Source organism: Octodon degus, unplaced genomic scaffold (assembly GCF_000260255.1).
Source record: "Octodon degus isolate 3935 unplaced genomic scaffold, OctDeg1.0 scaffold00203, whole genome shotgun sequence".
NCBI classification, from domain to species: Eukaryota; Metazoa; Chordata; class Mammalia; order Rodentia; family Octodontidae; genus Octodon; species Octodon degus.
In genome coordinates this window covers 2,135,724-2,149,915 of record NW_004524779.1, presented here as the reverse complement: position 1 = coordinate 2,149,915, position 14,192 = coordinate 2,135,724, and the positions used below count along the sequence as shown (strand labels likewise).

General features: G+C 44.9%; 1 protein-coding gene across 1 annotated transcript in view; it reads right to left on the bottom strand.

Annotated features, from left to right (window-relative positions):
* Positions 1-2,978, bottom strand: part of LOC101567447 (DCN1-like protein 1) — a 56,197-nt gene extending 53,219 nt beyond the window's left edge. Inside the window, exon 1 of the mRNA XM_023704766.1 lies at positions 2,921-2,978. Coding sequence (XP_023560534.1) covers positions 2,921-2,974 — 54 coding nt within the window. The 5' untranslated portion in view covers positions 2,975-2,978. The remainder of the gene's footprint in view (positions 1-2,920) is intronic.
* Positions 2,979-14,192: the final 11,214 nt, after the last annotated feature.

The window sequence follows — 14,192 nt, the reverse complement described above, 5'->3', positions numbered from 1 at the left end:
CCTCCTCCGCCTCGCTGCGCTCCTTCCTGCCGCGCTCGACGGGGCCGCGCCGCACGCGGGCAGGCGGTCCGCGCCGGCACCCTGCGCTGCGGGGAGCGCCGAGAGGGTGTGGAGGCGGTCGGCGGCCCAAACCACCTCCCGCCATCAATGCCAAAAAAGAAGCAAGGAGGAAATAGTACCGTCACCTGTGCCCCTTCCCCACTCACTTCCAGCACCTGAAGGGCATCGCCTCCATGTGAAGATACCAGAAGAGACCTGGGTCCAGCTCTGCGGGCGCCCCAACGCCCTGTGCAATAGCAGGCTCCTCCCAGAGCTCAGTGTCCCCGGGAGACAGGGAAGATACCCTGTAGTTCCCCGGAGGCGAACTGGGCATGAGAGGACCTCACACATGGAAAGCTAAGGTCTGGTATCTTTGGCTGCCTACTACTTGCCCTAAAAGCGCCTCTGAAAGCTCGCCTTCCCAGGATAAGTTGGGAAGGTAGCAATAGGACATTTTTTTCAGTGAAGGTTATGTCATGCCCAGTTGATAGTCCAAGCATGACCTACCTTGCATTATAAATCGGCTAGGGCTGGGGAGTACCAGGACTCCTCTCTGAGGATCAAACGGACAAAGCCGTGCTCCAAATTCAAAAGGACTCATTTGAAATGGTTCCTTGGCCTTTGACATTTGCTCTCCAGGCCAGCCACAACTCAGCTACTAAGGAGGCTGAGGCAGGAAATCACCTAATCCAGGGCTAGTTTGAGGACCTGAAAGAAAGCCTATCTCAAAATAAAAAAGGAATAGAGATGTAGCTCAGTGATGGAATAAGTCCCAAGCTTGCCTAAGGCTGTGGCTCAATCCCCAGGGCTCCCTGTCCCCAACCAGATCAACTTTACACACCAAGGAAGGAAGAAAGAATATAGGCCTGAGAGATAGCTCAGTGGCACAGTTGTGGCCTGGCAAGAGCAAGGTTCAGTTCCCAGTACAAACCAAAAAAAAAAAAAAAAAAAAAAAAGGTAGTAGAGAAAATGTGCTAAGAAAATCATGCCTGAGGCTGAACCAGGAGTTTATATACATCTGATAACAAGACCAGCCTGAGTAGACACCATTGTCATGCCAACTGTCTTCCCCCAACACAGGCAAACAGTACCAGATCACCTCTACTGCTTGACAATTTTGGTATTATCAAAACAGCTACTTTTTTTGGTAGCTGCTGAGGGCCTAGCACTTCTGCAAAGAGCCTTGCATTGAGAACACCCAGGACGCCCCCAAGCCCACCAATAGTTAGTGTCGGGTATCGATGTGGCAAGGCCTCTTGCTGGCTTGGAAGGCAGGCCTGATCTGTTTTGTGCAGGAAGCTGGATATGGACCACATCGTGGAGGCTTCCTTGGAATTCACCTAGCAACTAAAATGCTAGACTGACCTCAAAATCAACAAACATCTAGGGTCTTCATGAAGAGGATTCTATATCTCTTGTCCCATTTTGTTTTGCTTCACAGAAACAATAGTTCGTGGGTGTCTCAGTTACTCTTCTCTTGTTGCTGGGACAAACACCTGACGCTCAAAATTAGGGAAAGGTTTATTTAGTTCACAGTCAGTGGAGGTTTCAGTCCACACTCTGCTGGCTCCAAGGCAGAGAAGCACATGGCAGCAGCAAAAAACAGAGACCAAAAGAGGAGCAGCAGCAACAATGGCTGCAGAGAGCAAGTCTGTCTCCCTTAAGTTGCATTCAGGATACCCGCCCCAGGCTGGGTGTAACACTCACACCCAGTCATCCCAGCAGCACTTACACCCAGAATCCCAGCAGATCATGTTAATCACAAACTGTAGAAGTCCACCCCATAACTGCATGAGGCTTTGGGAGAGCACCTAGACACAAACCATAATGCTGGAATTCCTTTATGCTCTCCTAATTGCCAAGGGGCAGCTCTTGGCCTCACTTTTGCATCTGAATACTTCCTTAGATTTCTGACTTTTCCCATAATTCATTTGCGTCTGCATCTCTTTCTTCCTCTGTAGCTTCTCTCCTTTGCTAGCTTCACTCTTTGACTCTGAAATGTTGGACTTTATAGAACCACCGGTGTGTCTCTTGCTGTGTACAACCTGTGTCATGCTCTCACATTCCCACAAGGCCAATGTGTAGCCCAGCGAGTCCAAAATCTTTAACTTCTAGCTCCTGAGTGGCAGACCTACACTCTAATTCTAGTTATTGTACTGGACCTTCAAGCTTGACAAATCCAAGATCTTATCCCCGAACTGGCTTTTCCTTCTGTCTTCTCCAAATCATCCAAACTAAAGACACCCCCCACACACACACACACACACTTAAGCTATTACCAGCTGTCATCAATTTTGCCTCCTAAGTAGATTTCACATCTCATCTCTACCCTCCATCCCTTGGCCAAGTCTTTCACATCTTTCTTCACATAACCACTGTTCCTCTTAACTAATCTCCCAGGTGCTACTCTATTTTCCAGTGGACCAGTGTTGTTTTTCTATGATGTAAATCTGAATTTCTTAAAATTTACAGACTGCTTTAGCCTGAGCCTTTTTGGTATAGAATGGTCTCTCTTAATCTGTCTACTCCCCTGACATTCTCTACCACCCTTCACATAAATTCAGCTCATGGATTGGTTTTGACAAGCAAAACCTGCTCTGTCCTCGGCGTTCCCTCACACTCTCTCATTCTGCTATCCCTGGCACAGTCCTGACACTAAATGAGGGGCCTATGCTACCTCTCAGCCCTGACCCTCCTGTAATCCTCACTGGACCCCTGAAGCTGTGTCAGGTTATTATCCCTATTTCAGAGAGAGAGAGAGAGAGAGAGAGAGAGAGAGAGAGAGAGAGAGAGAGAGAGAATGCACAGGGTCAGGGTGCTGGGATTTAAACACATGCAATGAATTCGTCTATTTTCTTAATCACCACAATGTATTTCCTACCCAGAGTTCAGTAATCAACTCAAAGATGGTCTTGGTGATTGACTCCTTCCTCATCCCTAGGCTCCAGCTGTTAGGCATGTTTCTCCTTCTGCACTTGTATGACACCTAGCATACGCTTCTGTCACACTTAGTGTGACATCATCTGATAATCAGTTGCCTCCAGGATCCCCTTCCCTGCACACTGTGCGCTGCTCTGAGACCCTGGTTGCACCCACCTTTGAATTTTTAGTGTAAAAGTGGGGCTCTTACCTAAGTGAAAAATGTATTGCTGCACAGTAATAACTGATTAAACAAACTAAAAGAAAAGTTAACTGTCATTGATTGGTCTTCAGACAGTGGCTAAGTTGGGGATGGTGCACAGAGGTAAAGCGCTTACCCAGCATAGGTGAGGCCCTGGAACCCATCCTGAGCACCACAAAAAATTAAATTAAATTAAATTAAAAGCCTCTATTGTTTTCCATTGTGTGCAATGGCTGTTCTCCTTGGCAGATGTAAACTGTACCATATGGCCCGATGGTAAATGTAGTAGCAACTGTACCCATCGCCGCACTCCCTAGCTATAGTACTGCATGTGAAATGGAGCATCATTACTCAATCATCATCATTGTGTGAGAGAAACACATTTGTTAAGATTGTCCTGGTTATTTTTAAAATGGAAAAGAGTCCTGACGATAAAGCATAAATTACAATATTTACCAAAAGGATATTCATTAACATGTTCATATGACTTTTCATGAGATTTCAAATATTTGAGTGAAGGCTTTATGGTTTTTTTCAGGTACAGAATTTGAAGAGATTTTTTTTTATAAGACCAGTCTCCATACAATGATGAGAACTATGATGGAAACATCTAGTGGAGGCCTATCCTGTCTCCAACTTCCCACACGTATATATTTGCTGTACACCTATAGCAAACAATATGCTTTATTTGAAGATAAAGCATTCAAGTCGAAAATAATTGTTGCCATTGCTACAAAAGCTTACAAATTCATGTCCAAATGAATCTGATAAAATAGTCACAGTTCTGTTTAAAGAAACACAAAACTAAGGATTCTACACTTCAAGAATTTGTTCTTAGCAGGAAGAACAAGCAGAAATTTGAAGACAGATTGCTAACATTGCTGGTAGTTCAACTAGCTAAAATTAAGCCCACAGGCTGTGTATGCGTAGTTACAATTCAAAGGCATTAGTCGGGGATGTGCTACCACAACCCCTCAATTTTGGGTGGATTCAATTTTGCCTAACATTTACATAAATATGCTTATTGAGTCAAGACTTGGGTTTTTATTTATAAATATGGAAATGGAAATGAAACGACCTATCTGACCTATACAACCCATTTGGATTTAAGTAAAACATGGCATTTAGATTCTTATCAATTCAGAATCATAGCATCATTTGTTTGTGTGCTGGTTTATTTACAATGCTGGGGATCAAATGACTGGCTTTATGCACTTAGGCATGTGGTTCTGTCACTAGAAGCTACATCCCCAGACCCATAAACAATGCCTAAAAGAGTAAGGCAGACATGGTTAGACCTCAGGGTCAGCTCTATCCTAGTGTAGTCTTAAGTCTACGGGGGCCGGAGAGATGGCTCAGTAGAATAAGTGCTTGCCTGGCAAGCACAAGGGCCTGAATTCAATCCCCGGTTCCACCAAAAAAAAAAAAAAAAAAAAAAGAACTCTACAGTATCCTCCATAATCCCCCCAGATTTATGCCAAACTCATCAGGTTAGGGGTTGGAAACCAAAGCTTTCCAATCGTCTCCTCCTCAAAAGATATGTCAACAAAGCTAATGGAGGGCTGCCTAGGACTTCTTCCCTCCATGTGTGAATGTGTAGAAGAGGAATCCTTCATCTGGAAAAAGGGAAGAACTTCAAAAACTGTCCCTAGGAAATTAGGCACCATTATCCCCTTCATACAGAAAAAAAGTAACAGTATTGTAGTGGGTCACTTTCCAAATTAAAGAACGGGAATATTTACCAGAGCCAGTCTGTCGTCTCAAGTTACATGTGGATCTGATGATTTTAGCTGCTCCACACTCATGGTAGAGGAATGGACTTGCAGTAACTGCTGGTACTGCAGGATCAGCAGCAGGAAACTGAGGCCATCACTGATGATGTCACAATCCCCCACTGTCCCAGAGGCTGTCCTGGGCCTCCCTGCCCAGCCCAGCTTGGTCACTGCTAGATGAGTTCACAGCTTGATCTGGGTGTTTTCCTGGACAGCTGTTTGGTTGCAAAGAATGAGGCCATAATAGCTGAAATAGGTCCATAAACTGGGGAAAAAGAACTTCACTGATCAATCCTGGTTCCACCAAAAAAAAAAAAAAAAAAAGAACCTCACTGAATCCCAGGTGCCATCCTTGGATGCTTTGTCCCTCACAAGGCACTTTCCACAGATGATGACGGGGGAGGCTAATATTCAGTCACCCCTTGCTTTCCGGCGTTATTCAATGTATGGTACACTGGGCATCAAAATTTCTCTGGGACTCATTATTCTCAAGCACAAAATGAAAAGACTACACTGAATTTCAATAAATTTCCATCAAACCCTGAGTGCATATGATTCTTTCCTAGCTGACATCGGTAGCTCTCCCTAGAGGTGAGGACAGTATAGCCAGGTATATTCATTTACTCTGAGTATAGAAAACACCTAGACAGCACTGTCTGACAAATATAATGTAAGTCATAAATGTGGAGCAAAATGAAATTATAGGTTTTCTCATTGTGAGATTTAAATAAGTTTTTGAAAAATTTTTCTGGAGAAGGTTCTTGGTGGCAGTTTCTGTTTACATTGACCCTTTCCAGCTTGAAGCAGTTAACAACAACAAAAAATGAATATGACACTTTTAGGCCAGGGATATAGCTCAGTGGCACAAGTACCTGCCTGGCAAGTACAAGGTCCTAAGTTCGATTCCTGGTACACCCACCCCCTCGAAAAATGGATATCAAAACAGTTAAGATGAAATCTACAACCAGTAAAGAAGACAACGCAGGAGGCTTTCACGCTGACCAACGAGACCTCCCACAAATTCCTGAAAATGTTTGTTGCTGTGTAGACCATCTGAGCCTGTATACACCATTTCAGCTGCTGCAATTACAAAACCAAAAGGGGGGAATCTGCCAAGGGCCATTCTATATAACTATTGGGGGAAAAATCATTTCATAATTAAATTGTGACCAGGGCTTGTCTGAGGCCTAGAATCTTACTATGCAGGCTGGCTATGTTATACAGCAACATAATCCCACGTGACTCCAGTCACAGTTGAGGCCTCAGTGGCCTCTTGATGCTGTGGTGCCCAGGGCGAGATCCCACCAGCCGAAGACATCCTGGCTCCTTGAGAATCCAATAGAATAAAAATAGGGTTGTATTTGAGGAAAGGACAAACTCGCTCTTAACCTGCCATCTCTCCCACCATCCTCATCAACCTGAATATCTTCATTAGCAGTCACAGAAAGCTAACTCAAGTACCTCACACTTAATTTGAAGCAGCCACATTGTCAGGTGCTCAGTGGCCCCCTACACTGGCCCTCCCAGGCCTAGGCAGTAGCTGGCATGAAGTGGATGTTCAGCATTTAGGAGAAATAGTACTCTTGCCTTCAGAAGATAAAGGAAAATCTAAATAAATACTTCTGTGTAATCCATACTAGCAACAGAACTATTTAGCACTTGAGAAGGTAGTGTAGCTTAATACAAGAACATTTGGCAAGAGGGCAATCTTGGGGCTGGAGAGATGGCTCAGTGGTCTAAAGCACCTACTTAGAACAAGCTAAGCTAAGCAAAGCACAGGGACCACGGTTCAATCCTCCAGCACCACATGCCAGCCAGCCCCGCCCCCTGGTGGGCTGAGCTGGCCACACACACACACACACAATAAATAAATGTAATAAATAAAAATAAATAAAAAAAAAAAGAGGGCAATCTTGTCAAAAAAAAAAAAGTTTTTGTTTGTTTTTGAGACAGGATCTCACTAAGTAGTTCAGGATGGTCTTGAATTCACAGTGATCTTCCTGCCTCAGCCTCCCCAGTGCTGGGACTAGAGGCATGTGCCACCATGTCCAGAAAATTATTCTTTCTTTCTTTATTTACTTTTTATTTATTTATTTATTTGCGGTACTGGGGATTAAACTCAGGACCCTGTGTTTGCCAGGTAAATGCTTATTTTACTGAGCTGTATTCCTGGCCCCCAGAAAATTATTCTTAAAAAAAATAAACGTTACTGGGGGAAAAAGGGACAGTAAGATAGTTCAATGGACTAAGCACTTGCTTAGACAAGCGCAGGGACAGGTGTTTGATTCCCAGACCACATGCCATGCTGGCCCCACCCCCAGGTGCGCTGAGCCCACCCAGATGGGGCATGGTGGTGAACGCCTGTAATCCCAGCATTTGAAGGACTGAAAACAGGAGGATCACTATGAGCCTGAGCTGCATAGTGAAGCCCTGCACAAAATACATTTAAAAAAATAAAAATAATAAGTGTTACTGGAAAATAAGATAGATAATGGGAAATAGGGAACTTCTTCTTTTTTTTTTTTTTTTTCCAGAACTGGGTTTTTTATTTATTTTTTTATTTTTTAATAGGGAGCTTTTCATCTTTTAAAAAAATGTTTTGAAATTTTATTCAAGTAAAGAACTTTGTGAAGTGTGTCACACATAATAAGCTCTTGGTACACTGAGCTCTTTTTCAAGTGTGAAGGAGAATCAAGAGATGGAGGGAGGGGGAGGGAAATGTGAGAAGAAGGGGATGAAAAGAATTAAAGTGTGCCGGGCATGGTGGTGGATGCCTGTACTCCCAGAGCTAGGGAGGCTGAGGCAGGAGGATCACCACTTAGTCAGTTCAAGGTCAGCCTGAACTACACAGAAAGATCCTGTCTCAAAAAATAAACACAAACAAACAAAAAATAATCAGATTTGGGGCTAGGGAGATAGCTCAGTGGTCTAATCACCTGCCTGGTAAGCACAAGGACCCAAATTCAATCCCTGGTACTGCATGCCATGCCAGCCACCAAAACCAGGTGCAGTGGCACATGCCTGCAATCCCAGCGCTGGGGAGGCTGAGACAGGAGGATCGCTATAAGTCTAAACTGCATAGTGAGACCCTGAACCTAACAAATAAATAAATAAATAACATTTTAAAAATCAGGCTCATGTTACCTTATAGCTCTAGGCATGAGAGAAATAATAAAATGCAAACATTAGGAGATAATCCTTTTGAAGCTCTCCATACAGAAAGAGGAAATCAATGGAGAAACCAAGAGGTAAGGTGCAGTTTCTTTAACATACTATGGGAGCGCAGAGAGAATCCTTTAAGGCTGCCGGGCAAGGAAATGACTGGATTAGGTTTTGTAGATAAAATGTGACATGCCAGCGGCCTTCATTGCTTTGTCTCGCTGCCAAAGCAGTTGCTGGGCTTCGCTGCCGGTGGATGGGACGTGTGGGAGGCGAGCATCGGGCAGGGAGGACCAAGGCACCCAGGCCTGAGGTCGGCCCACCGGCCCGGTGACTCCTAGGATGTGCTCACGACAGCTCCGTGGCAGATCAAGTCTGGCTGGAAGAGCAGCCGGCAGGAGGGCCCCGAGACAGGAAGGGATTCTTCTCATTCTTGATCAATAGGATGCAGTCTCCCGGAGGAGCCGCAGAGCTGCAACACGTGCTCGCGAGGCTCGCTCTGCGCGAAGGTGACAAGAGCACGTACCTTGGGCAGGTTCCGCGCGCAGAGCCCGAGGCCTTTCTCTGCTCGCTGCTGCTGAGCAGGTGCTCTGATTTCAAGATGATTTGCTTGCGCCTGAGATGGGTGTCAGGGTTTATTTCTATCCTTCTGACGAAGAGCTTTCCCAAGAACTAATCAATAATATGGACAATCAATACTGAAGTCACTGTAGTTGGAATTTTCAGTGTTATCTATGTTATTTAAAGATCAGCTCCTTTATTGTTTTGTTTCGACATGTTAGGATCTTTTGGGTTTTGGTTTGTTTGTTCTGCGCTAGAGATCGAACATAGTGCATTCCCACTGAGTTTCTATTTGTTTGTTTGTTTGTTTTTCTTTTTAATGTATTTAGCACAGCGTCTACAGGGTCTCACTACGTAGATCAGATTCATAGTGATTCTCCTGTTTTCAGCCTCCCAAGTGCTAGGATTACAGGCTTGCGCCACCACGTCCAGTCTCAGTAGCTGTCTCTGCGGGGCCACTGGGGCGGGGCCAGTACAGCACGCGGGGACCGAGCCCAGTTCCTGTGCCTGCCTAAGCAGGCGCTTTAGTTCATTGAGCTGCTATCCGCTGGTCTTTTTTTTTTTTTTTTTTTTTTTTTTTTTTTAGGAAAGGTCTTACTAGGTCGCTAAGTTTCCCAGTCTAGAATCCTCCTGCCTCAGCCTCCCAGAGCCCTGGTACAATAGATGTATACCACCACGCCCAGCTATTCTTATTTTTATATAGCTTATGAACTAAAGTATGGCACTGCCTTGTAACTTTTGTAATAGGTCCACCAGTCTGATGTACAATTCTTCTGGTTGGGCTGTGAGCACAGTGCTGGGCAAATTGTACTTTCGTCCTTGGAGGTTAGATTCCTCTGACTGGCAGGAAAGTGAAAACACTGGGTTAAATCCTTGGTTTCAGGGGCAGGGAGGTAGCTCCATAGAATAAGCACCTGCCTGGCAAGCGCAAGGGTCTGAATTCAATCTCTGGTTCCGCAAAAAAAAAAAAAAAAAAAGAAAAAAAAAAAAAAAAAAAAAATCCTTTGTTTCCTTCCAACTTGAAATCTAAGCTTACCTCAAAATTTCAGAATGTATAATTGTTTCCCTGGTCTATTTCACCACTCACTGAATACCTCCATGCCAGTCATGATAAATGTACGAACTATATAGAAAGAATAGTACAGGCCTGGCACCCCTGCCCAACCCGCTCAACCCAGGAACTCAGGATCAGCCAGCATAGCCCAGGCTGGCCGTGAACTCCTGGTGACCCCCCTGCCTCAGTCTCCTCGGGGCTGAGATTACAGGTATGCGCCATCACACCCAAAGAAAAAGAGTTTCTGAGATTCTTTGACTGCTCCTTCTGGAAAGCCCAGGAAGTGTGAGCAAGGGGTGTGATAGTTAGCAGGAGAGGGGGGCTGTGGACTTGCCTGGACCTGCACTTAAACCAGACTGTGCTACTTCTTATGAGATGATGATGGCAATATTTTTTCAATACCGAGGACAGAACCCAGAGCCTTTACCTTGGGCTGTTACATCCCCCAGACTTTTCCTCTGCTTTTTTTTTTTTTTTTAATTTATTTATTTATTTATTTATTTAGTGTGTATGTGTGTGTGGCCAGCTCAGCCCACCAGGGGGCGGGGCTGGCTGGCATGTGGTGCTGGGGATTGAACCGCGGTCGCTGCGTTTTTGCTTAGCTTGTTCTAAGTAGGTGCTTTAGACCACTGAGCCATCTCACCAGCCCCTTCCTCTGCTTTTGGTTTGCTTTTTGTCCTGAGATAGGGTCTCACTAAGTGGCTAAGTTGCCCAGGCTAGGTTCAAAGTCTTGATCCTTCTGCCTCAGCCTCCCACAGTGCAGGGCTGCCAGTGTGTGACAGCACCCCTAGCTAACATGGCACGTGTCTTAACCTCTCGTTGCCTGCAGTATCAGCCTCTGTGAACCCTGAGGCACTGCGTGAAGAGGGAGCTCACGGCACGGCACGCACAATGCTGGTGGGAGGTGCTCGGCTAGTAGCTGTTGCTCTCGGTAGAAGGGGGGATTTGTGAACAGAGTTCTGAAGGAGAAGCTACCAGCGTCAAGCTGAGGTGATTGGCTTTTGCTTTCAGAAAAGGAAAGTAACTCAAAGAATTGTACCCCATGACCACTTGAACAATTTAGAGAGAAGCCGTTATTTCTGGGTACATTTAAATTTCTCTTTAACCAAAAGGAGACCATTGTACATCACAGACTAAAGAAGAATCCAAAGCAGCCACAGTCATGAAAGATATCCAGGTTGCTGGGTGTAGTGGGGCACACCTGCAACCCCAGGACTTGGAAGGCTGAGGCAGGAGGATTGCCGTAAATTCAAGGTCAGCCTGGGTCACATAGTGAGACTCTCCCATTCTCTCTCTCTCTCTCTCTCTCTCTCTCTCTCTCTCTCTCTCTCTCTCCTACACACACTCACAAATCAAGGAACATGGTAAAGGTGGCACTGACTAGAAAAACAGATGCCTTTAAATGCCACATCTACACACAGATTTGAACCGTTGATAGAGCTCTGACATCTGGTGGTGCCTTGACCAATAAGCCAACAGGATTGGTTACAAATGCCTGCGTGCGGCGACCACATTTCTTCCTCAAATCTCATACAGTAAGAAATTACGATGATGAGGGTCGGTGACCCAGTCAAGAAACATTTTTTTTTTAACCTGTCCGTAATGCAGAAAAGGTGGAGAAAGAAACAGCTTCTTCCTCTGCCGTCAGAAGTCATGGAGCAATTTGAGTCTGAGGATTTGAGCCACCTGCTGGTGTCAGCAAGTGACAGATGGAGCCAATAGAGGCTTCTGACAGTCTCAGATGAAGCCGTGATGAAATGAGGGTCAGGCCAGGAGATAGGAAGTAGTTTCTCCCTTAAAAATAACACAAAAGCAGGGCCTGGGGTTTGATTCCCAGCACCACATGCCATGCCGGCCCCACCCCCAGGTGCACTGAGCCAACCACCAAGACCAAGCGTGGTGGCGCACCCTTGTAATCCCAGCGCTGAGGTGGCTGAAAACAGGAGGATCACTACTAGTCTGAGCTGTCTAGTGAGACCCTGTACCAAATACATTTTTTAAAAAAAGAAAATTTTGAATGAATAACTATAGAAATTGCAACAATTAAAATTCTAGGGCCGGGAAGATGGCTCAGTAGAATAAGTGCTTCCCTGGCAAGTGCAAGGGCCTGATTTCAATCCTTGGTTCCACAAAAAAAAATATATATATATAATAATAAACAATGAAATTCTATTTACATATAGCTGTAGCAACAAGGCATCATTCCATGAAACCAGTACTTTTGGCTTGTTTATATATTTCATATTTACTTTCTTAAATGAATTTTGCCATTGCCAAAATAATTTTTTTTTAAAAAGGGAGTTCCTCACCTAACAAAGAACATCTACAGAAAACCCAACACGCACATCACACTGGCAGAGACTGAACACAACCCCGCCAACCGGGAGCAAGGAAAAGATGCCTGGTGCCACGTTTGTATCTGTTTTCTATTGATATAACAAAATACTTGAGGTTAGGTAATAGATAAAGAAAAGCAGCTTTTTAGCTTACACATCCGGAGACTGACAGTCCAGATAGCGTGGCCTCAGCTCGTCAGGGCCCTTCCCGCTGCATCACATGGAGACAGAGGCTGCCAGGGAAGGAGCACCTAAGAGAGGGGAAGACTGCGTGGCAAGACAGGAAGACGGGCAGCCCCGAGGGCGGACTTGCTCTTCTATAATAACCCTCTCCCTACAACTGACCAGGATCTTGCCAAGCGTGGTGATGCACACCTGTAATTCCAGCACTCAGGAGGCTGAGACAAGAGGTTCATCAAAGTTCGAGGCCAGTGTGGGCTACAGAGTGAGCTCAAGGCCGGCCTGGACTACATAGTGAGGTCCTCAAAAAATAATCAAAGCAAATAAAAATAAACCCAAACTGACCAGGATTCACACGAATTGCAATTCCTTCCAATAGCACAGCCCTCAGACCTAACCAACTGGGAGTTCCCACCCCCTCTCCACACCTCCCAGGAACCAAACTCTGAAGACAAGAGCCTACAGGGGCAAACCACATTCAAATCACAGCACAACTTGGAGCCAGGATGATGCTGAGGTTCTGGACAATTCGATGAAAATAAAATGCATTGAGGAAAACACTTACTTCCTGAAACTGGGGGTTGAACCCAAAGTATTCATGCTGAAGTACACTCCTAGTCCCTTTTCTACTTCCTATTTTGAGACAGGGTCTTGCTAAGTCACTAAATTGTGTAGATTAGACCTGAACTTGTGATCCTCCTGCCTCAGCCTCCTGGAGTTCTGGGATGGCAGGTGTGTGCTATCATTCCTGGTTCAAAACATACTTTTTAAGACATCCAGAAGAAGACATAGACCAGGTGGGGTGGCGCACACCTGTTATCCCTGCACTCAGGAGGCTGAGGCAGGAGGATTGTGACAAGTTGGAGACCAGCCTAGGCTACAAAGTGAGCTTAAGGCCAGTCTGAACTGCACAGTGAAACCCTGTCTCAAAAAGCAAAGGGGAAAAAAAACTAGCTTTATTTTCAGATGATATTGTTCTTTATGTACAAAGCATTATGTAGCTCCCCATAACCCCAAACTGTGAGAATGTTTTAAAAAACACGTTCTGAAAAAGCCACTGAATAAAAGATGATTTTTTTAAAGTCAATTGTATTCCTAATTGCAGGCAATAATCTGAACTTTTTTTTTTTTTTTTTGGAACTGGGGATTGAACTCAGGCCCTTGCACTTGCACTTGACAGGTGAGCGCTTATTCTACTGAGCTATCTCCCCGGCCCCTAAACTTTTTTAACAATCTGAAATTAAGAGAATAATTTAATTCACAATAACACCAAGCACAACATTCTTTGGCATAAATGCAATAAAAGACAGCTAGATTTCTACATTGAAAACTATTTTGTTACTTTGGTTTTTAGGTTTTTTTATTTTTATTTTTTGGCCAGCTCAGCCTACCCTGAGGGCAGGGCTGGCGTGACACTGTTGTAGGTGGTGCCGGACATCGAACAACAGTCTCCTGCGCCCGCCTGAGCTTGCCCAAGCAGGTATTTTAGACCACTGAGCTATCTCACCAGCCCTTTGGTTTTTATTTTTATTATTCTGTTCTAGTATGAGCTTGCTGGATGTAATAATGTGCTCATCATGAGGAGATGGCACGTGTAAATAGCACATCTTAATTCTTTTTACGTCCCTTCTCCTGCTTTCTCTAATGACTGCTTTGCTTTTTCTCTGCCATGTCTCCCCCACCCCCTGCTCTTTCTCTCTCTCTCTACCTCCCCTATTATTTATCTTTTATTTTGCCCTTTACATATATTATGGGCGTCTCATATAAGAGAGACCATTTGATAGAGAAGTTTCTGTGTCAGACTTAGCCTTACGGTCTCAAGGTGCATCCATTATTGTACAGATGCCTCAGGTTTGTCCTCCTTTTTTGGGGTGGGGGGGCAGAACCGGGGATTGAGCTCAGGCCCTTGCACTTGCCAGGGGAGTGCTTATCCCACTGAGCCATCTCGCCGGCCCTTGTCCTTCTTTTTT